The 24,261-nt window shown below is 38.5% G+C and overlaps 2 protein-coding genes and 1 long non-coding RNA gene across 3 annotated transcripts in view; 1 reads left to right on the top strand and 2 right to left on the bottom strand.

Annotated features, from left to right (window-relative positions):
• The window catches only part of trak1a (trafficking protein, kinesin binding 1a), a 346,028-nt gene that overhangs the window by 3,227 nt on the left and 318,540 nt on the right, over positions 1-24,261 (bottom strand). The window lies entirely within an intron of this gene.
• Positions 1,609-11,087, bottom strand: LOC146658709 (sialic acid-binding Ig-like lectin 10). The gene is made up of 18 exons (XM_085421731.1): positions 11,039-11,087; positions 10,213-10,311; positions 9,959-10,070; positions 9,707-9,852; positions 9,517-9,637; positions 8,977-9,113; positions 7,886-8,008; positions 7,486-7,632; positions 6,877-6,982; positions 6,140-6,303; positions 5,853-6,002; positions 5,571-5,702; positions 3,967-4,048; positions 3,702-3,750; positions 3,478-3,564; positions 3,213-3,346; positions 2,292-2,414; positions 1,609-2,104 (listed from the first exon to the last, which is right to left on the bottom strand). The coding sequence occupies exons 1-17, from the start codon at positions 11,085-11,087 to the stop codon at positions 2,312-2,314; spliced, it is 1,941 nt and encodes a 646-aa protein (XP_085277857.1). The 3' UTR covers positions 1,609-2,104; positions 2,292-2,311.
• Positions 12,690-15,081, top strand: LOC146658708 (uncharacterized). The gene is made up of 4 exons (XR_014913649.1): positions 12,690-12,962; positions 13,336-13,477; positions 13,839-13,926; positions 14,513-15,081. It is a non-coding gene; the product is annotated as an uncharacterized LOC146658708 (long non-coding RNA).

Genomic DNA, 24,261 nt, shown 5'->3' with positions numbered 1-24,261 from the left:
TTGTGTTTTGGATCTCGCAGGCGTTTAAGTATCAAAAGCAATGGATTTTAAGAGCATGTTTCATGACTCATTCAGGTTTGTGGTTCTTGTATCCAACATAAGTGAATTATGCTGTGCACTGTGGTTGGTGTCCATGAACAGGAAGAGCCTGTTCTCAAAGGAACAATCACCATGTGATTTCCTCTCCGCTGTATTTAACTAAGGCATTATTAAGGTACTTTTATATCGTGCGTCCAACAGGATGATTGTAACATCATGATTTGTCATGACTGATTTCTTAACGTTGTCTTTTCTGGACACATTGCCCCACGAAATATTGCAATTGCTGCAAAAGAAAGGAAATGTTACAAACAGCGCATTAGTGACACATTTATAGGCAAAAACATTTTCTAAACTTTGAAAGTTTGAAGCTATAGGATGAAGTTCTGCATCAGGTCAAATATGTAGACTCTTTCAGAAAGAGTGAGTGAGCCTCTAAAGAAATTTGTGTACAAATCTGGGACTCATCAATACTTTCTTGAATTTGTTCGTACTCTACGAGCAAATGTAGAAGCGCTTCAGAACATATGAACAAATGATAAAAGCCCGGATGTCTTAGAAAATTTAGTCACACATCTTTAAACTGAACACTACAACTACTAATTCTATTACTAATACTGGTTATTATAAGTTTCTTCATCATTCAAAGGTTTCCAAAACACTAAAAGCTTAAAGTGCTCAGAATTAGAATGAAATATGTGACAAATGTGAACACTTTTAACCTTTTTATTAATAAGCATATAACAGCTAACAAAGGCATTGTGGTGTCTAATCTTATCTCATCTTAAAATATTCTTCATTTCCATCCAGCAAGTATGGAAGATGAAGAGTATAGTTTCATTTCTCCACACTGTCCCAGCTTTGCTCGTGATAGTGGATGTTTTTCAATAACTGCAGTGCAGTTTCTCATCTGAGGCTGACACATCCTTGTCCTCAACTTTTTTTTCCCAATATCAATTTAGATATATTCCAGCCCAAGCCTGGTGTTTTCTGCTTAAAAAAAGGGAAACAATCACTTTAGAGTAAAAATGCACTTTTTCTTCAGAGACTATAGTTTCAGTAGCCTCAGTCAGACTTCATTTATGAATTTATTTCCATTAATTTCAAGATAAAGAGATTTCTTTATATAGAGAAAAGAGGGTGTGGTATGGAGATTATGGTAGCAGTCAGGAGTAGTTGAGAGTGAATCCAACAAACGCGGTGATAACTGGGACAATACTGGTTCATGTTTGAGGTTTCACTTTCTTTCTTTTTTTGCGCAATAAGAACATTTAGGTTAGTGAATGAGACCCAATATGTGCTTATTTTTCCTTTTCAGGCTTAAAATCTAAAGTGTTGCAAAACAAGACGTGGATCACCACAAGAAGCAAGACGTTCTTGAGTTGATCCATGTCACTGTGGAAAGTCTCAAATGTCCGGTGAAAACCGTGCACAAAGTACACAGTCATAGATAAATACATAAGATTCTTGTGAGAGTTAATTGTTTGAAATATTTATTATTTTATTACAAATGAATTAGATGATATTTTAAAATCAGCAGCAAAGAAAAACAGACATGCACAACTGATTGATTTTATTTTATTTTATTGACAGCTCATTTGCATTGATTGGATATAATACAAGCTCTATCAACTGCACAAACATCTAAATTTAGTGGAGAAGATCAATCAGTGCGGGAACTCATCAATGTGAAGTGCTGTATATCCTTTATGCATGTCAAAAATGATTCTACACGATTTCTCCCTCAGATATCAAGCTCTTATTTTCATACAAATCATCACTGCAAATGATAAAGTAGCAACCGCTAATAATTGGTCATCAAAAATTCCACTGTTAAGTATCAACAAACAGGCAACACTAGAAATATGGCAACCTGCAACGTGGAGTGCAAGCAAAAAGGCATTCAGTGTTATTGCTGTTCAGGTGCACAGAAAGAAACAGCAAAGTTAGGAGCTGGACTCCAGGAAAGAACACATGCTTCTCTCTTAGTGAATCCATAATGTGACACAATCCGAGTGTCTGATCCAGAACGGTGTACGGTGTCACCAGGGTGAGTTTCCTGTCCCTTGAGTGGACAGAAGCTCAAATGAGGAAAGCTGATGTGCCATTCAGCTAAGAAAGAAAACAGGAGAAGAGAATAAAATATAAAACCTGCACTTAAACAGGGAGCGTGTCCAGGTAAGAAAAGCAACAACAAACCTACATCACAGTGCTGTTGCTGTTTTTGACACGAGCAGCTGTAAGTGACTTACCTGAAGCTGCTTCCTCCTGGTTAGTGACTCAGCTGGGGCAGTAAAGTGTAAACAACTTTGGAGGAATCCTTTGGTTTTTTATCAGCACCCAGTGGCCGGTTGTGCACCTGCACCTGATCTGTGCTGCACGGACAGCAAACAGGAACCACATTAGTTCATCTCACATCATATCATAAAAGTAACAGGTCAACATAACATAAAGCAATAGTAGAAAACAGCAAAAGTAACAATAGTACTGTGGACCTAAACGTTGGAGAAACAAATCGACAGTGAAACAGGAAGTGGGTCTTAAATTTGGGGACGATTACTGGGGAAAAGTAATTGGCAGAATTCCTCACCCTCATGAAAAAGACTCGCCCTTATTCAGGTTAAGACTGTATACAGATTGCATTTGTAAAAATCAAGACGATCTAAAACATATCCTGGCATCCTTTTAATACCTCTGCCCGTGATTTAACTTGCATGTTTTTTACCAGCTCAGTCATGCTGGACTTTTTATTTTGAGGTGCTTGCGCATGTTTTGATCGTTGCGCTGAAATCTCATCCACTAGTTTCCATTTTTGGTCTCTGAGGATTCCACTCTAAACCTTAGTCGTAAGCTGATGGATGTTTTTGCATTTACTTCAGTGTTGATGTAGAATTTTGCTGTCCTCACCCTCCAGCTACATCACTTTGGCTGAAAGATGGTTTTTTTTAAACTGTGAAAAAACTAATTCAGGCTCAGAGGGAATGCTAATAAGTTCTTGTACATGTGGCGGCTGTTTATCATTTATTTTAACTGCTTGAACACAATTGTACTAGGCTAATTTTGAGTGTATGTTTTTTAAATTAAAATTTTTTTATATATTGGGTGGGACCTTTGGGATGGGGAAGGTTTGTAGTTTGCCTAATATGGGAAAAAGATATGCAGGTGTGCCGTACCTGGACAACCTGGAGTAGTGCACAGTGATGTAGTTGGAGGCAAGGCTGCAACTTTGACCTTCTGTGATTGGTGGAGCATCCTTCAGAGGAACAATGGAGGGATGGGAGCTGTCACTCAAATCCTCTGGCTCCTCCTGCACACACACACACACACACACACACACACACACACACACACACACACACACACACACACACACACACACAAATGCAAAAACTGCATTTCTCATCCATAGCCATGTATGCCTCGTAAATATTTTCTCACCGGTATGTCGGACATCTTGCCCTTCCTCACTGGGTAGATATGTTCAGCTGACTCATAAAACATAGTGTCAGCTGTCACTGATGGACACTGTGGGGGAAACGCACGAAAACACACACACAGCAGAGAAAACTGAGAATTAGACTTACAGCAAAACTACAGCAAGAAATGAAGAGATAGAGCAATTCCATAACTGATCAAAACCAATTAAACAAAGATCACTGTACCTTGTTTGTCACGTCTACTGACTCTGTGTCTACTCTGTGCATGTTTTTACTGGGAAGGTAAAGAAAAGGGATTGTTAGCAAGTGACAACCCCTCTAACAACACTAATACAAATAAGCCAAAGGGAAGAAAAACGAGCAACTGACAAAACTGTCATATGTTCCTCCTTAAAACAGAGGAAGAAATTGTGCTTTTTTTATGTCTGCGTAAGATCACAGAAATAGCCCAGGAGTAGTAATGGATAAATAGCAGTGTACTTCCTGTCACCTGATCATAACAGCCACTGTCAGTGTGATGAGTCCAGCAGAAACACCCACTGCTGAGGCCAAGGCAATGACCTTTAAACGACCTGCCAATGGAAGGATTACAAGGGTTATCAGTGTGACTAGAGGGTGGAAGAAAGGAGATGAAATGATGGAGTACAGAAGTGCCGCAAGCTAAAAAAAGATCAGAAATAAAAATAGAAAGTGTATGTGACTAAAGAGGGAAAGAGCACGGCATTAGTTAGCCGCTGTCTAGACTTTAGTCTTGTGTTTCCAGTCCTGATTTCCAAACCCAGCTCCACTTCTTCGGCTGTCTAGACTCACAGAGTCGTTTTCCACAGCACCTCATCACCTCCTCCTCCCCCCTTGTAGAGAGAGGGCTTTAAGTGACTCACCATGACTCATACAAAAACAGTCAGAAATCATGAGACCATATACAATGAAGACCAGAGCCTGCGATACTGACAGGAAGGTTTCATCACCATTCAGACAAAGGAAAATCTATCCAAACATCTCCTATGGTAAAAAATTGCAGATAAATACTCGAAGCCTTGTTGAGTCTGCGCCTGATTGAGTGTGAGTGTGTAAAAAGTGAAGAGATCCCCCAAATTACTACAGTTTATCCGGAGGAAATGTGTACATTGTGTATGTGAGGACAAAGTTTAAAAACTTTCCAATGATTTTTGAGCTTTCATTTTGATGATCTCTTGCTGCTTCCAAAGAGCAATATCCTGGGAGGAAAGTACCAAAAACTGAAGTTCTGAAACTGGACATTGGCGCTAGCTAGTGCCAAAAGTGAGTCAATCTAAACTTGGGCAGAATTAGACCAACAAAGCTTTGGTCTATGGTGCTAACATACCTCTTTATTGAAAACTGTGCGGATATTTATGTTATTATTAATGTTTTTGGGGGGAGTTTTTCTAGCTAAAACTACCTATGCTGGTAAGGTTTGGCTAAAACCAACTGCTAAACTGCTTTTCTGCTCTCTGATAGCGCTTTAGCTATTAGCTATGTATTGCTTCAGCTAATAAGAATAAGAAGGAATTGTGCCTGTGGTAGCATTTTTAAAGCAATTATATAATGAATATCCTTCATTTTTTTCTTATTAACTGTGCTTTTTAACTATAGCTTGTTTCACACACATTTGGTGAACAGTATTCTAGTATCATTTTATTTTCATGTTAGCTCTAATTAGCAGGGATATGTGTCTGTTTGCAGAAGCACTTTGCTAACCACAGCAGGAGGCGTTAGCTGGTAACTTAGCACTCCACTCTGTCATAATCAGTTTTGGCTGCATATAACAACAAATACACTAAACTTGAGGCTTCAAACCATGCACATCTTTATATATATATATTTTTATAGTCTGTAGGTGTTGCTAGTTAATCAGTGTTTGGATCCTCTTTAAGAATATTCATGTCCCTACGTAATTTCATCTTTGTTCAGATATTTCAGTCTCAGCCAAAGTGGCGGGCAGACCAAACAACATGTCCTTCTTTAAAGTTGCACTGTGGTTAAAAATTACAGCCATATTTTTATAAACTAACAAAAAAACTGCTTGATAACATCCTGTTGACAGACATGTAACAAATGTGAATGTGTTTGTACCTCTGACTCTTACGGTGAGGACTGGAGAGCTGTGGGCTCCAATTCGATTCCTGGCCTCACAGTAGTACTGACCGCTTGCACTCGGGCCAACCTCAGAGATGGTAAAGACAGGACCAGACTTGGTGACCCAAGCTGCATGTCAGAGCACAGGAAAGGAGATTCTTCTTATGCATGCCACAACACAAATTCATATAACATACTTCCTGTGGAGGATCCTACAGATGGAAATGTTGCCTTTGTATAAATGCTTTAAAATGTATTAGTTAGTTTTTATATGCTGACATTGCACAGCCCCTCCATCCAGAGCTAATCGGTGCCATGTGAAGTTGTCCACTGCTGGGTTCGCCTGACTGCTGCAGGTCAAGGTCAAAGGTCTGCCAGCATCCACAACACTGGAGGGACGAGCCAGAACTGAAGTGTTCTTAGGGGGATCTTGAGAGAGAATAAGAAAGAATTAAGACAGCTTCAAACTTTACTCTATGAAGAAAAGCCACAGGAGTACAAGCAGAGCAGAAACTGAGACAAAACTGCTAAACGACACGAAGCCAGCCAACACATTCATTACTTACACAGCACAGTGAGAGTAGCAACAGGTGACGTTTGGTATCCTAATCCGTTTGAAGCTCTGCAGTAGTACTGACCAGCATGGTGAGCACGCACAGACGACAATGTCAGGTTCTGAAAGGCACCTTTAGCAATCACCTGGTCACCAATGATACGATACCAAGCATACCTGTAGCAGAGAGGTGATTATGGGGGTGGGGATGATGATGATGATTAGGGTGAAAATGATTCATGGGACTGGGCAAACATGAAGCAATAATTTTTTGTTAGTTTTCCCTGGTAGAAGACTGAAGATTAGGGGGGACAGGGGCTTTTAGTCTGTGGCACCCAGACCCTTTAACAGGTATAATCAGGCCTGCTGTTGACATTCATTTGTCTTTAAGTATTTTTTTTTAAATTCTGTTTTAAGATGTTTCTCTATTGATGTTAATAAAAGTGTCTTAATTGCTGTACAGCACTCTGTGCCTTTTATGGCCACAAAATGTGCTAACTAAATAAACTTTACTTACTTATATTTTTAATGACTGATAGTGCTGGGGGGTTTTCGGTGAAGAAATAATAAAATAATTCAGGACTTGCAAAATATCCAGTTTTAAATGAGAAACAAGACTGAAGTTTGAATTTACATAATTTTAATGTGGTGAAAAGCCATGAGAGAATCATGATACTGACGAGGAAAAACACCAAGACAAGGAAAAAATACGTAGTAGAATTAAACTTGGTTGTTGCTGTACCCTCATACCTGTTGGCAGGAGGGTTTGCGTGGCTGACACAGCTCAGGTTTGCAAATGAGCCCTCTCTCATATCCCCTCGAGGACTCACCAGCACATGAGTGTTCTTTGGAGAGTCTAAAGAAGCGGACAGACAGTCAAAAAAGAAAAAAAAGATGCTATTATTTATAATGATTATGCAAATTGGTCAGGTTGCGTCAGTAAGGATGTCCAGCATAAATTTCCAAATCAAACACACAGAGCTAAACACTGTGACAAACCCTTGTGGTAAGAGAGCAGCCAAAAGAGCTTTTTTATTTGATTATTAAACTTAATCTGTGTGGAACAGTATGAAAAAAAAACTGTCTGAGCTGAGGTTGTATCACTTCCTGTTCCTTTATCCATATGACATTTATTTGAGTACTCGCTTCATATCTCGCTTAAAATAGAGTCGTTGCTTAATCAGTTTAACCCAGACTGCCCTTTGACAGATTTACACAATAAGAACTAGAATAAAACCCCGACTAGAATAACCATTTACAGAAAATGACACCAATCTATTACTAAACACATGATTTTGATTGGTTTAATTGGGGGCAGATTGTCTCTGTGATATTAATAAAAACATGCAACAAACTTACAAGTGACATTGAGTAGAAGCGCTTTGGAGCGATCCGTTCCAAGTGAGTTACGGGCTACACAGAAATACTCTCCTCTGTCTGTGTATTTGAGGTTGGACAGGTGGAGCTGAGGCCTGAAACTATCTGGGATGCTCCCACTCTCCATGTCTGGAAAACACACAAAGGATTAGTGCAGGCATAAAATTTAAGTGTGGTCATAATCCAAGAAATATGTTTTCTTCTATAGTACACTGTTTCCAAAACTTCAGTTAGTTTAGATTTTTTTATTTCTACAAATTATTCATTATTATGTCTACTTATGTGTAACTGTCATCAACCAGTTAGTCCATCCATCTCAATCAGGTGGACGTGGATGTATCACATATAATTTAAATACAATGAACAGAGGTGAGTCCAGTACCTTTGAACCAAGCAAAGCTCTCGACAGGCGGAGCTGCATCGCTGCTGCAGGTCAGAGTGACGGAGCTGCCCTCTGACACCTCTCCTACTGGAAAGACTGTGATGGAGGTGAAGCGAGGACCATCTGGTGAGCATGAGAAAGAGCAAAGAGGGACAACCCCATTACCAAAAATCTGAGAAGATGAGTAAGTATAACAAAATGAAAACCCTGTATTTAACAGAAAACAGTACAGACAACATATCAAGTGCTGAACTAGTCGAATTTTATTGAATATGCTCATTGCGAATTTGGTAACAAGAGCATGTGTGCAGTATATTTTATGTTTGTGATCTGAGGAGAGCAGATGTTGTTGTTGCTTTTTTGAATTGGTTGATTTTGGATTGCAGAAGCACAGCAGTTTAGGGGCAACTCTGTTGTATTTTTGTTCCGTGGAGTTCAAAATGTTTCTATTTCAATTTTTCTACAAATCCATGCTGTACATTTAGAATGTAGTTTGGCATTGTTTCACTGTAATAAGAAAGACGATTAAAGTTAATTTGGTTGGTCAGACCTCAGGATAGTTTTTGCAAATGTTCTTTGGAGGGCAATCAGTGTTGGTTTTCAACCTTGTCCCTGAAGGTTCGGATGTTTTCTCTGGATACTGAAGACTTCATTGTGGAATTATTGAACTGTTTAGCCACACTATATTTTATTCTGAAAGGACCTTTTTCTGCACATTACTTGGTAACCTCATTAGCTATGACATGATTAAAAAAAATTAGTGTAACATACTTATGTAGTCTTTGTATGATTTTGAATTAAATATAAAATTTAATTGATTTCTAAATAAATCGTTATGTGTAGATTTACATTGTGCACAGCATCCTAATGGGTTTGTACACAATTTAACGTTTATCAGGGCCAGTAACATGCATATATGCCCTATATGTGTGAAGTTCAGTAAAATCTGAAAATTTAATTGCTGATCTTTCCAGCAGTTACATTTTCCAGCTATTCCAGGAATATCCTCCTACATGCCTGTGAACATGACATGAAGAGATAAACTAGAAGATATGAAAAGCTTTCAGGTTTGGTTGCCTGAGGTTGCTTACGTCCCAGTGCCAGTGAGAGTGATGGAGACTGTACGTTCTGGGGTGGGATCGGTCGACAGGTGTATGCTCCGGCATGCTGCTGGTCAAAGCGGTTAATGATCATCCATTTCTCATAAGAGCCGAGGTTTAGACCATTCCTGCGTGCACAACAGCACAGAAAATCTACACTTAACATGGACTGTTTTTATAAATGCTCAACAGACTGGTTCTTTTTTCTAACACTCGAAGCATTTTACACAACATGCCTCATTCACACCCATTCACTCAAGCACTTTTCTATGCTTAAGTGCTTTCTGTCTAGCATTCACACACCGATGGATGCATTGGAGAGCAACTAGGGTCTCAGTATCTTGCCCAAGTATACTTTGGCATGCAGGCTGGAGCAGCCAGAGATCAAACAACCAGCCTTCACATTAGCTGATGACCTCCTCTACCTCCTGAGCTACAGCCACCAACAACAAACAACATAATTCTAACTTTACTCTAATAACAGCTGAGAGACATGTACGGTGTGTACTGTGTACATGCACACTCACGCACCTGTAGAGCGCAAGGCTCCTTCCTGGAGCAGCACATCCTCTGGCCTGGCAGCCCACAAACACAGTGTCTCCGAAGCCGAACATGTTGCCAGGCCTGGCTGGATGCAGCTGGACCTGGAGGTCTGAAGCACAGCTGTTAAGACCTTATTACATAATAGCAGTCATAGCAACTTTCATTAGTGTGAACCTACCTGTTACATCCAGAGTGATGGTGTCCGGGGAGGTCCATCTCCCCAGGGGCTGATCTGTCTCAAATCTGAAGTGATACTGACCTGCATCACTCAGCTTTACACCGCGAATCTGGACTGAACAGCTGGAGTAGCTACCCCCAGTATAACTGGAAGATAGATTTATATTAAAACACATTATTTCTAGAAGTGTTAAAAGAACTTTCACAACCAAACTTTCACTTTAATGCATCTGTGATGTGCGGGTGGTCCCACCGTGTGCGTCCGCGGTATGACAGGCTGATCTGGTTTGGGTCGGTGTGGTGGGTGAACTCCCTGCGACCCTCAGCAGACACACGGAACCACATGACCCGCTTTACAGTGTGACCTGTGAAGATCATAAAAACAAACATACAAACAAAAACTGCAAATTTCATCTTTCTTTAACGCTTTACATTTTTATACTATTTCTTACTATCCAGTGTTTATCTGATAGTACAGAACCCATCTACCATACCCATCTTCTGTACCTGATGGGTAGTCATATCGACAGGGCAGAGTGACGGTCGTTCCTGCCCACACACAGATCTGCTTCCTAGAAAATGAGACACTCCACCTGCTCTGGATGCCTGCAGGGGGCACAAACAGGTATAAGACAGAAATATTGAAGAACACACACACACACACACACACACACACACACACACACACACACACACACACACACACACACACACACACACACACACACACACACACACAGTTAAAAGAAAGCCTACAAAAACCACATGTGTATGATTCACCATCTCATCACGTCATCTTATAATACAGGCTCCACCAGGGTCAATGAATACATATTTGGGAAGTAAAAGAATAAATCTCAACAACCCACAAGTTAGAGTGACTCCTCGGAGGGAAAGCTGTCAAACCACAGCTCTCACTGCTCTGTTCAGAGGGACACATAAAAGTGAAGCAGTGTAAATGAGGCTTGATGAGCAGCCATTGTGACTTCCTGTGCGCCTAACAGCCTGCCTCGGCTGACTACGTTGCACAAAAGGCAATCAATACTTATAAATAACCTGAGCGTAAAGGCAAGGACACCTGGCTGCAGAAGCCTTGGTGCACAATACATCTGTAAAAACTGTTGTTGTTTTTTTTACTCCTGTCATGTAAATCCTTTTGCATGTGATATACTTTTCAATAAAAATCAGTTTAATCTTTGATTAAAAAAAACAAACAACCCACACATCTAGTAATTAATCTCAAAGAATGCACAAAGGTTTAGTTTGCTTCTTGTTTGATGCACAAAATGGAAAGAAAAATGTCATACTTTGATCTCTCTGTGATTTCTCTTACCTGGTAAAGCTGTAAGGATGGTGCCCAGAACTAACGCACCTGCCAACATCTCCGCTGACACGAGCGCTGGAATGTCACCGGAGACGGAGAAAAACACGGGCAGACGGAGCGCTAAAGATCACATCAGTCAAATTTTTAAAAAAAGTCATCGAGTCAATTAGATCTGAAGTACTCACCTCTCAGAGGGTTTACTTTCACCTCGGCCAGTCAAACAGAGTTGTGGGATGTTTGCTACCCCTGATAGTGATGGAGGTGATTTTTATAGTGGTGAGAGTTGCATGGTGATCTGAATCGGCTGGCAGGAGGAGCAGAAGGGGCAGGAGGAGGAGGAGGAGGAGGAAGAAGAAGAGGAAGTATAAGTAAAAAAGTAACCTCTGATTTCTCCTCTGTCTTCATCTTGAAGCATTTTCACTTTTACTCCCATAGCTTTTTTAAGGTCACTCCTCTGGTGACTTACAGTTCCTATTTTGTGTGGCTGTGAAAATGTGACATCCTTGTGATCATCTCACTTGGCAATGTTGCAATTATTCTTACTGCAGGTTAAATGTCATTGACCGGTGGTACGTACAAATAGGTGGTCAATCAGTTCGTAGTATAGCCAAACTAAAGAAGTGATAAAGAACTACCAAGATCTTTGATTGAAAGTGGTTTAAATACGCACAAAATTGGGGCATACTGACCATTAATTTTTTCATATCTGGTCGCAGGCTGTTGCTGTAACACGTCTCCCTCGATTTTCTAAATTGTTTTTAATTCTCTGTAGTTATAGCATTATGAAAAAGTCTTGAGCTATCACTCATTTTTTTCAAATATTTTTAAAAAGGCAAATGGGAACTGTGTGAAACAAATGCAATCATACATGGAAATACAGCATACAAGGCAGAAAAGAGGTTTGTAAAACTAATAAGCTTGAAAGTCAAATATTTGCCATGACCACCTTTATTTCAGGGATAGCTCTTCAGGAAGGACATCCAAAGCTCTTCTTTGGATGTTGGCTTCCTTTTGGTCTGTCAGTAAAGTTGAGGTTAGGACTCTGGGGAGACCAATCTATGATAGTGTCCCACTGTGTTTTTTCTATCCAGGTATGCTTTTACTCCCCTGGCAGTGTGTTTGGGATGATTGTTATCTGAAGAATGAAGCCCTTTCCAATCAGACGCTGTACTACACTGAAAAAAAGGGACTGGCCATCTCTTGGATTTATGTAAGCATCTTGCATGTATTTAACACAATTGCCTCATGTTTTAAAGATAAATGTAACTATATAGTGTAAAAACTACATGATATGCAGAAAGGGTGTATTAAATTGTTCATATCATGTTCAGGTGAAGTAAGTCAATAAGATAGCAACGTTAAATCTCGTGAAACCACGCGTGATTTCATCTCGCGGGCTTTGGATCGTGGTTTAAAAAATGCATCCATCTCAGTCAAGTCGAGCAGCCAACTCTACGTTTTTTGGTATGTCTTGATTTTTTGAATTAATGTTTACCATATTTCAGCCAAATGTAGTTAAACGTCTAGAGTGCCGCCATGTAACATGCTAAAAAAGAGCCGTTAGCTTATTTGCTGTTTTATCTGTTGTCAAAGAATTGGCGCTTTTTCATTTGAATTTGTCTTTGGCACAAGAGCCATTAAACCTAATTACGAGGCACTCACAACATAATTTGGTTTTCTGTGTGAATAGATTTGCCAACTGACTCTTCAGTTACATTGTGTATTTACTGCACCGTGGTGTTAGTGAGATTTTGGACATTGAACAGCTTTAGCTAATATCATCAGTGGCATTATGCTAGCTTACATCCCTACCCTTCCTGCCCTCACCTGCTGTCCTTTTGTTTTTGTTTTTTTTTGCTGCACATTGAGAGATTACCTCTATTCTGCATTTCACCAGGAGTCAGCTGATGGATTGTGGGTTCAAGGTGTTATGGTAAGAAAGTATATTCTATTTTCGCTTAAGGTTTCTGTAACTTAATTATAATAGGTTTTTTATAATTATTAGGTGCATGCATACTCAAATAGACCACCCTATTAATACAACTGAGAAATCCAAAATCTGCCATAGGTTTAACTTATACCTGTATGTATTGTCAGAAAGGTGATTACTGGACTCACATTAATGCACACTTGAACTAAAATGAGGTTGTAACTTGTGGGTTCTTGGGTTGCAAATCAGAAACAAACATCTTTGGATTTTTTTAATCCCATAAGATCTGGAAACACAGTTTTTATTCAACAAAACATTACTGATTAACCAAGCACAGTGCCTGCTGTTATTTCAAAATAATTTTATGTCATTTTAGATGAAATGCAGCATTCCAGTGCATCCCAACCTTGCCTTTACAGTCAAGGTTTCTGACGGAGCTGAGTTTCTCTCTGACAGTCTGCTGAAAGTGTTTGGGGGAACAGGGCACAAAGCTAAAGGATGTAGCTGCCATGATGACAGTAAGAACTTTAAAATTCTTTAACTACAAAGTGTATATGTATTGCATTAGGTCAGTAAAAGATTTTTATGCTGCATCCATTGAAACAGTCAACTATTACCCGTGAGTACTGATTCCACCGAAAGGATGCCATAATTTTCATTATGCATTTACTGGCCCACTGAGAAAAATTTATCTTTTTAAAAAAATAAATGTTCTGGGAACTATATATTCATAAAGTTGATGTCAAACAGGAACTTTTGATATTTCTTTGTAGATGCTGGTGTTGCATGTTGACTGGTTTAAGTTTTTGTCTGGGATCATTTTCTTCTGTGCTACTGAAAAGTTCACAAATCTCTGTTTTCTTTGTTATAATACTTTAGGATGACATTAATGCTCGAAGGGAGTCTCATCAAAGTGCTCCGCATCTGTGTGAAAGACAATTGCAACATCTTGGTGCAGGAGTTCATGGTGAGTGTTTTATGAGTAGATTGTGGCTTTGCAACATTTAAAAATGCATTTAGTTATCCACTTGATCCTCATTGGACTGGTTAGGACCAGTAGTCCTCTTTAATAATTTGAAGTTCACATGAGGCCTGGTAGCGAACTCGGCCGCCCCCCCTTGAGGCCCCACCCCCTTATATTAGGGGTCACATCAGTGTGAAAAAACTTTAAATTTGTCATTCTAGTGAACAAAGGAAAATCCCACCAATATTTACATTAGGTTTTGTTTGAAAAAAAAAAAGACCAACAGCTAACCAAATTGTGGGGCTGAAAGTCTAAATTCTAACATCTTCTGAGTGACATAACCTGGATTTCTGATGGGCCGGTGTCTTTCTAACAAAAACTAATGTAAAGCATTTGAAATTATTATGTTTTTCACTCTGTCTTAGAAACTCTGTTAGACCATGAATGGCAGCATGGCAGGCAACTCTTTGGCTATAGCTATTTACTATGTTGCTTGCATTGGTTTAAATTACTCTAACATTAGAACTGGTAGATTCAAAAGAGATGAGTTTAAAAAGGAATCTTAAAGAAATGTTTTGTGTTTAACCAGGACTTGACTGAGGCCACTGCACAGATTGAGAAAACCACAATGAACATCTGTCTCCAGAGGATGCACCAGGCAATGACTTTTCTGATGTTGGCATCATCATCGAGGGTATAGTAGTTCTTCAAGATCTGGATAACGTGACCTTTGCAGTAGCCATGCTGTTTGGACCTTTTTTATTCCTTCAATATGAGTTACCCATCACAACTCTGCTACACTTTTGAGGTGATTCAAAGGGTGGTAATGGAGTTGGATGCAACTCAGCTCTCAAGAAAAACTCACAACTAAGACAAAACTGCTCCTGCAAGGAAAGCTCACTGTTATGCATGCAAGCTGATCAGCTCTAGGTGAGAGGACATTTAAATCTCACACTTGTTCTGCTGCATTTTTGAAGCTCAATTCCAGGAACAGATCGCAGGGTTCATTTTTATATACTCTGCAACTGCCATGAGGACGAGCCGTTTTTCTTGTTGTTGTTTGTTTTTCCTTTTGCTCTGTACAGCATTTTGGCAGCATTTTTAAATTTCTCTTTGTATTTTTTCTTTCTTTTACTAGTGAAGAGATGTAGCATGAACAGTTATGGAGTCTAAATATCCCATATGGGTCGTGTGAAATGGTATTTTCAGCTTCATTCAGTTGAAGTAAAGAACGTTGAATATTTCTAAGTGTGCTGTTTTGAACCAAGATGTCACAGTATGATCAGTGCTGTAATTTTTGACAGTCACTGTATCAATGTTATTTTTGCATCTCTTGAATAAAGGTTTTGACCTGCAAGTGCTAATTTCTTTAGTTATTGATGGTAAAATGGGTAATGTTAATAGGAAGGTGTTTGCCAATTCAGTAACCTAATTTAATGTTAATGGAAACTAACATTACCTCAAATTGTTTAGTTATAATTGTTGTTTAACTGAATCTTGACGTCAGAGGCCTTAAATAGAATGTTTTGATTTGTTCTTTCCCAACATTTTTCAAAAGAAACAGTCTAATTTCTTTGCTGTGATTGATTCCAGAGAACACGGAAGAACTGACATTATTTAACTGTTGATTTATGTAGATTCAGTGGAGGAGTAATGTCAGTTTAATTCTTTACCTACTGTCAATGCAGTGAAATTAGACATTTTGTTTTGAAAGGTTACTGGTGGATGCCAGCAACCATCTTGGAAGAGAACAATACAATCTGTTATAAGGCCTCCATTTGAAAATTGTGTATTTGATACTAGAATATAATAGCAAAATGTAATTTGAAGATAACATGTAGCATTTAAGTGACCAAGTAGTATTGGGTAAAAGTTATTGAATGGTGTTGGGATAAAGTGAGAAAATTGTGAAGGATTAAAATATTTCAAGAGCTCAAATTACTTCATCAAAACATGTTTAAGTCACATTTTATCAACACAAATTGCACAGGTTTATTGAACATGAATAAATTGTGTTAATTTAACTCAATTGTTTAAGTTGCTGCCAAAGCAAAACATCTGTGTGCAACAAATGTCCACCATTGAATTAAGTAAATCCAACAACATATTTTTTTCAGTGTAGTGGGTGGAAATGGGAAGCAATGTTTCTGTATTTATAATTCCATCAGTTTTGAAAAGATGCCTAACACCACTTTTTAAGGCATTTGACATTTTTCATGGATTCAATCAAAGATATGGGAATAAATGATCTGCTGTTGCAACAAAATGCCTAAAAATACAATTTACCAATTTAAAATTGGTTCTTTGCTAAGTTGTCTGTCATGTGGCGACACACGGCACTGATTAATCTCTTGAATTAGGTGCTTTTTATGCTTTATTCACAGGTCAGTGTTAAGTGGTTCAAAAAATAAACAAAAAAAAACCATTCTTCTGAAAATGGTCAGGTGTTAGGACTGGACTGAACTTGAGCAGCCAGTGTTCAAAGAAAAAATTTGAAAGTCCTTCAGATAGCCTGGAAAACTACTGCTCAAGATCACTTTATAAATTAACAGTCTGTGAAATTGAATTTTTTTTTTAAATTTTGCTTTCAAAGGGCCAGCCAGACTGTCACATGGTACTGCAATTACAGTGTAAAATGGGTAAAATAAGTCTAATAAGTGTTTACTATGCTTTTTGCATGTTGCAATGTTTAAACAACTATGCTTATGTCCTTTTGGGTTAGAAGAGTCAGGCTTCTAACCCAGAAGCTTTACTGAACCGTTTTTTATGCCTTATACCTTTTTTCTTCACTGGGAACAAAACTGAGATTGGGTCCAAGAGTTGACTCCAGTTGGTTCCAAATGACATAAATTGTCTATGTACTATCCAATTTGTTGCGACCACTTCACTGTGAGGGCCAACTGCACACACTTCCTTCAAGCAGACTAAAAAGCAGTATAATAAGAACAGCTCGTCTGCGGTATCTGCAGCTGTCCATGTGCGTCAGCAAGGAAGTATAACCTCAGCCTTCACCTCAGTTCCTGCTGTTCCTGCTGGCAAGTGCACTTCAAAGCAATGTACAGAAACAAACGGCTCATTAATAAAATATTAAAACAGAGTATAGACTATTTCCAGTTTTTATCTTGGTATCTACCAATCTACCTCTATGGTAAGTTTTGCCAGCTTTATGTTTTGTGTTGAGCAGGTAATCTACCGTGAGTTCATCAGAGATTTCTAGAGAAAAGAAGAAGAAGGAGCGCTAATAAGAATAGTGATGAATCTGTGTGAGTTGTCTGCATGAGCAACACCTTCTATGGATACATATTTAACCAGTTTGTTGAAATAAGATCAATGCAGCATGTTAATCCTGCAGAAATGCAGAATTACTGATCTAATTGACTGCAGTGTAAACGACACTGACATTGTCACAGACTGGTGGAACTCTGACCATCCCGATTGACTGATGCGCATGCACGGTTCATTTATGAAACAAGACCAGGCCTGTTGGCATACATTAATATACATTAGTCAAGTAGACATTGACTCAGCAGCCCAGATGTCCTCTCATCCACTGCTCTAATTGAGAATTGTTGGCACTGAATCTACCCACAACCAGACGTGGGGAGGTACGAGACCTCTCAGTCAACTGTGTCCACTTAGGCTGATGAGTCTAAATGACTTTAACATCCTAGCCTGCCACAGCTTGGCCAATAGATGTCAGTTTAGCGTCACGGCTCGGCCAATTGGCTACTTACTCCAGCTTTGACCGAGGAGTAATGATGATGTACAGTTTAACATATAAGTCAATCTTCATTCATGGGCATAGAGTAGAATAAAGTGTGTGGGGGGGAGTTCAAAGTTTCAGAGATGATATTGATCACCATCTGGAAATGAAGCTTGATATTTTGCTTTCTAGCCAGCTGATCATGAAAATGATGGCGGGTGGGCGACAAAGGGAATGCTGTCCGATTATATCCAATTTATACGCTGCAAGATTTCAGCATCTGTAGGTCTAGCTTTTGTTGGGCTTCAGGGAAAAATGAGAATAGTTGTCATTTATTAATACAAATATATTGGTGGAGTGTTAGGTTAATGACACTCCATATGCTCCCAGTTTGGGTTCCTAAGAAGAGAATTTTGTTCAAGGGATCTGCACTAAGTTTAGTGGGAAGGCTCAACTTTAAAAAGCAGCTTTAATCAGGAACAGAATGTCTCTGGTTGGGAAAGTTACCTTGAGAACATAATGAAAGTTTTCAGGATATGAGGTTAAACGAACAATATACTCCAGTTCACAGATTGCTTGGTTGGATTATGAGTTGGACCCCACTCTACTGAGCCTCCACATGACAAGAAGTCTTGTATGATTTAATGATCCTGGATCCCAGCGTAAAAAAGTCATTTTGGTCGCTGGCTGAAAAGTTTTTAGAACCTACACTGATTTTTTTCCTCTCCCCTCCAAATACTGTCTGTATTATGTTGAGTAAGAAGATTGGTGGGCTTTGAGCTTAACCTGTAACCACAGAATGACTTCAAAAGGATCACGGCACACTAATAGGTCAAAGCCTGATGTAATCTTAATCGAAAACAGAGGGGACTAAATGAATGAAGAGAAACAGATGGATGGAGCTAGATTAAGTGTGACTGACCACAAACAGAGAGAGAAAGAGGACAAGAAAGGGAGGAATGAGAAAATTTGAAGGGAAGGTAGCAGAGGAAGGGGGGATAAAGACAAAGGCATAAGAGAAAGAAATAAAGGATATACAGAAGATGGAGCTTAGAGAGGCCCAGAAAGCTGAGCAGAATATAAAAGAGAAAAGGGGGGACGAGGCTGAAAAGTAGAGAAGTGTTACATTTGTCAGAGAAATGGAAAAGAGTGTGAGCGGGAGCAACAGACAAATGCATGACAGCGTATCCTGCCCTGACGGTAGGGAAGATATCCATCCGCTGACCGCAGCCTCCAGGCCAGATGAAGTGTGACTGTCTGGTGGTCAGACTGGACCTGAAGATTTTCCACTGTTGCAAAACACTTCCTGCCTGCTGTGTTCATGTAATGTGACCGCTCACAGTTTGCTCCCCTGCCATACTTTAAGTTGTCCAATATGTTATTTCTATGTTTTTCCTTATGCCCACAGATTAGACTCTTGGCTCTGCAGGCCCTCCAGCCTTGGACGAACTCCACATAAGCAAATAATCATTCGACTGTCCAACATGTGTTAGTCTTCATATTGAGTGGTGCTCTCCGCAGGGGGAGTCAGGGCAAGATGATCAGAGCTGCAATCATATCTGACAAGGTGATATGTTGTTCCTGCGCTGTCTTTTAGGAGCTTTAAGTGATGACTTGATGAGCAGGATTTCAGCCAAGAGAATCACTGAATCGATGGGGAATTAAAGAAAAGAACAAAAGAGAAACAGAAAAGCTTTTCTCCTTAGCCTACCTCATTCATGTTATCAATAAAACACACAGAATTTACTCGTTCACACACTTGACTTTTAACAAAAAAAAGAAGGAAAAAGCCAATCCAAACACTTGGTGATTTCTTAAAACTCCTAAATCTTTGAAACTTATTGAAGGCCTATTAAATTTACCCTGGTTCTGCTCATTCCGGTCCCATTCACAAACTCTGCTGTGGGGTCGGATTTCTGTTCCATGTCTGCCAGAGACCTGTCTGTGGCTGCTGTGGTATTCCACGCTGAATGAGTCATGTCTGGTGGTTATTATGGGCAGGCGTTTGCTCCCCCCCCCCGTCCCGGCTCTCGCCCCGTCTAGTGGCAGCAGACAAAATTACATCTGCTTTTGAGCCTTGTCCAACCAAGCTGACTAAGATCAGGTTTTCATTTGACCAGACTAGATGAGTTAAGTGCACATTTTTGGTTAGTGGCATAAGAATAAATTGTTGTTTTAACTTCATGTTGAGGGAATTGTGTGCAGAAAGCTGATCGAGGATGGTAAAGTAAATTTGAAGCTGAATAGAGGTGGTGATCAGTATCATGGTGAGCATTTTGGAATGTTTTGGGGGCCCAAACAAAGGGGAGCAGTTACTTAAACTTGTTACTGAAAACTTGAAAGCAGGCACACTGTTTGTACTGTCTATAACAGCTTCACAAAAACGTCTTGATGCATTCCCAATCATCCAGGTAAGTAAATCTTATAAACAGTACATTTGCATAATGACTGAAACCAGCTGATTGAACCAGTGGGCTGGTTTCAGTCATTATGCAAATGTACTGTTTATAAGATTGGGGAAACCTGCAGTCAGCTGAGACTGAAGAAGTCACTTGGATGAATGACGAAACGTTCCTCCCACTGAAAACGCTACGTCCAGATGAACAGAATCAACTTTTGGAGCTTCACAAAATGTGCTAACACATCATGGAAGTAGGAAGCTCTGTCCCTATTGTGAAGATTTCAGACAAATTAAACATGACTTTTTGGTGTTTGGCCTGCGGCCTCTGAAATAAGCCTGAACCACTTGTGCCCTTGAAATTTCAGCACGAGTATTTCCAGACTGATGATGCCTTGGAAACGGTACATGTTGCAATGTGCTGCTTGTTTGTGTTTATTAGTGAGAGAGAGCTGCAAGCTTGCTGTTTCCCCATTTTCAGCAAACTAGTTGCCAGAGTTGGGAAGTAATGAAGAACAAATACTTTGTTACTGTACTTAAGTAGAATTTTGAGGTATCTGTATTTTACTTGAGTAGCTTTTTTATGACATATTTTACTTATATTCTCTACATATTAACACAAATATTTGTACTTTCTACTCCTTACATTTTCAAAACGGGTTTGTTACTTTTGGTTCAACACATTTAAAGTGAGTAAATTCGTCACTGCGAGCCTTTAAATATCAAATCGATTTAAACCTAAACCGTAACAAATGAAAGTTAGTCCTGTTCACGTATTAATCACCAGGGGATGTTGCATAAAAAGAGATGACGTGTGCCACACTCAGGAGTTAAAGTGGGCTGGCATTTTGTGTATCTGTCACAACACCGGAACAACTGCAGGTGCCAGTAAGTGGTGATGGTGGCACTTCAGCATCTAGCTAGCTGTACAGAACACGAGCGAGAATAAAGGAAATAGCATGTTGTTTCAGGTAATTTCAAACGCAGTGTTTCTATCAGCTCAGGAAACATAAGCGAACACACAAACTGTTTGTGTGAAGTCTGTTGCTGACTAAAGGTCCAGCTGCTGTACTTAACAGAGAGAGAAAAGAAAGAGCTAACTTCAGTTCAGTTCAGTTCAGTTCATTTTTATTTCAAACATTTCAAACATGTGCCTTCACAATCATTACAAAATATCATTCCATTATTTGTTTGAAAAGGCGTAGGCTGAAGTATTTACTTATTTGTCCCTACCCCCTCAAGTTTTACCTCTCATTCATTTAATTTTTTTTTGTCTTAAATTAAACAAACAACATATGAAACATATAAACATATGAAGTAAAACAAAACATAACATACATAAATCAAAAACAAGAAATTAGCAAGCCCCACCACAGTATAGTTTCTTTCATATGAAAAATACAGAATGTGTATATTTGCAGATACACAAGTTATGGAAAAACAACAAACCAAAACAAAACAAAAAAACAAAAAAACAACCAAAAAAGAACCGCAACACCATTACCAGCAACATTACCGTCCTGGGTTAACCCCGTTTTCTTCATTCTTATACTTATTTAAAATTAGGTTTTTATATTTTACTTTAAACTGTTTTATGTTTTGACTGTCTTTTATTTCTTCTGTTAGACTGTTCCATAATTTAACTCCTGCAATTGAGATTGACATAGTTCTTAAAGTTGTTCTAGCACTTTGTATTTTTAAATTCCATTTCCCTCTTAAGTTATACCCACCTTCTCTTTCTATGAACAATTTACAGATTTCTTTGGGAAGCAATTTATTTCTGACTTTATACATTATTTGCGCTGTTTTAAGCTTCACCAAGTCTTGGAATTTAATAGCTTGCATTTTGACAAAGAGTGCATTTGTATGGTCCCTGTACCCTACATTATTTATTAATCTAATGGCCCTTTTCTGTATTATAGTTATTGTTTGTGTGTTACTTTTGTATGTGTTTCCCCAGACCTCTACACAGTAGCTCATATATGGCAGTAGTAAAGCACAGTATAAAATGTGCAGTGCTTTCTGATCCAACATATGCTTTGCTTTTCCCAGGACGGCAATGCCCCGTGCCAATTTCCCCCGAACATAAGTAATGTGTGGCTTCCAACAGAGCTTGTGGTCAATGATCACCCCAAGAAATTTTGTTTCATTTACTCTTTCTAAATATACATTGTCAACACATATTTCTACTTCGATGTTTTTCTTTTGGTTTCCAAACAACATAAATTTGGTTTTATCGAGATTCAATGATAATTTATTTATATCAAACCACTTCTTTAATATCGTTAATTCCTGTGTGATCATTTCCAAAACCTGTGGCAATTCCCCACCTGCACACAGTATATTTGTGTCATCTGCAAATATTACAAACTTTAAAATCTCCGATACTCTGCAGATATCATTTAAGTACATAATAAACATTTTTGGACCCAGTACTGAACCTTGAGGTACTCCACAAGCTATATCCATCAAATTAGATTTATATTCATTTATTTGTACATATTGTTGCCTATTCCCTACATAGCTTTTTAACCATTCCAAAACCACTCCCCTAAACCCGTACTTTTCCAGTTTTTTTAATAGAATTTCATGATTAACAGTATCAAACGCCTTCTTTAGATCTAAGAAAACTCCGAGCGCATACCTCTTATTATCCATACATTCCGTTATCTTTTCCATTAAATCTATCAGTGCCAAAGCTGTTGATCTGTTGTTTCTGAACCCATACTGACTATCTGTCATTAATTCATATTTTTCCACAAAACTGTCAAATCTTTTTATGAAGAGTTTTTCCAGTATCTTAGAGAACTGGGAGAGTATTGACACTGGTCTATAGTTTGTAAAATTATGTCTTTCACCGGTTTTGTAAATGGGAATAACTTTAGCAACTTTCATTTTTTGTGGAAAAACTCCTTTTTGAAACGACAAGTTGAATATATATTTTAATGGTTTTACGATACCATCAATAACTGTCTTTACCGTTACCATATCAATATCATTCCAGTCTGTACTGGTTTTGTTCTTAAGTCCTCTAACCATGTCATAAATCTCTTTCTCTTCCACTGCTCTTAAAAACATTGAGCTACTATTCCTTTCAATATTTTCACCAGTGTCCCTTTCTATTCCATCAACCTTTATTTCTTCTGCCAGTTTTGGCCCTATGTTTACGAAGAATTCATTAAAGCCATTTACTATCTCCTCCATGTTATTAATACTTCTTGTCCCTTCTATAAAGTACCCAGGGTAATCATTATTCCTTGATTCATTTTTGATTATTCTGTTTAATACATTCCATATATCTCTTGTGTTATCTTTATTGTGTTCTAACCTTTTAATGTAATACTCTCTTTTACAGGATCTCATTATATTAGTTAATTTATTTTTGTAAGTTTTATACTTCATTTCAGTTTCTATTGTTCTCTTTTTTATGAATTCTCGATATAAGGTATTCTTTTTTTTGCTGGCATTTTGTAGTCCTTTTGTCATCCATGGTCTTCCTGCATAGTTGTGTTTCCTATTGATTTCAATTACTGGGCAGTTTTTATCAAGTAATGTGTTAAATGTTCTTAAAAATCCTTCGTAAGCTTTATTAACTTCTGTTTGTTCATATACAATATTCCAATCTTGCTTTAAAAGGTCTTCTCTGTTCTTATTCTTTTGTAAATAATCTTATGTCCATCGTTGTTCACTTTATAATGGCAATTATACGATGCAAAGACTGGTAAATGGTCACTTATATCATTGATTAACAGCCCACTTTTTATCTTTCCTTCTATTATATTTGTAAATATATTATCTAATAGAGTTGCACAATGAGATGTTATTCTGGTTATTTTCAGAGATGGAGAAAGATAAGAAAGACAGGGGAGGAAGAAGAGAGGTTATATTTAAACCTCAGAGCAGCAGTAGCTTAGATCCGCTCTATTGGAGCTCTGATTAGAAATAATTGTGAGTTGTGATTCTTTTTCCCACACTGAGCAATTACTACAAATTTTAGGGTCCCACTAAGTGCTGAATCCCTCTTTAAACTATTCATTTCCTGTTTAGAGGCAAAGTTACCCTCTGCAATGTAGGCAACAAAAAACAGAGATATATTCTTCTTCTGAGTCAAGCTGAGTACAATTAGATTTAAACTTTAGACTAAAATAAAGTTTGTATTCCTGTCTACTAATGTTCTAAAAGCATGAGGCTCAGTTAGCTTTGCACTAATTCCTCCAAGCAGCTACTTTTTACTTTC

This window comes from Rhamphochromis longiceps, linkage group LG11 (genome assembly GCF_057381845.1).
Source record: "Rhamphochromis longiceps isolate RC_006_pf linkage group LG11, R_longiceps_female_GT1.1, whole genome shotgun sequence".
Classification (NCBI taxonomy): Eukaryota; Metazoa; Chordata; class Actinopteri; order Cichliformes; family Cichlidae; genus Rhamphochromis; species Rhamphochromis longiceps.
This window is presented reverse-complemented; position numbering and strand designations above follow the sequence as displayed.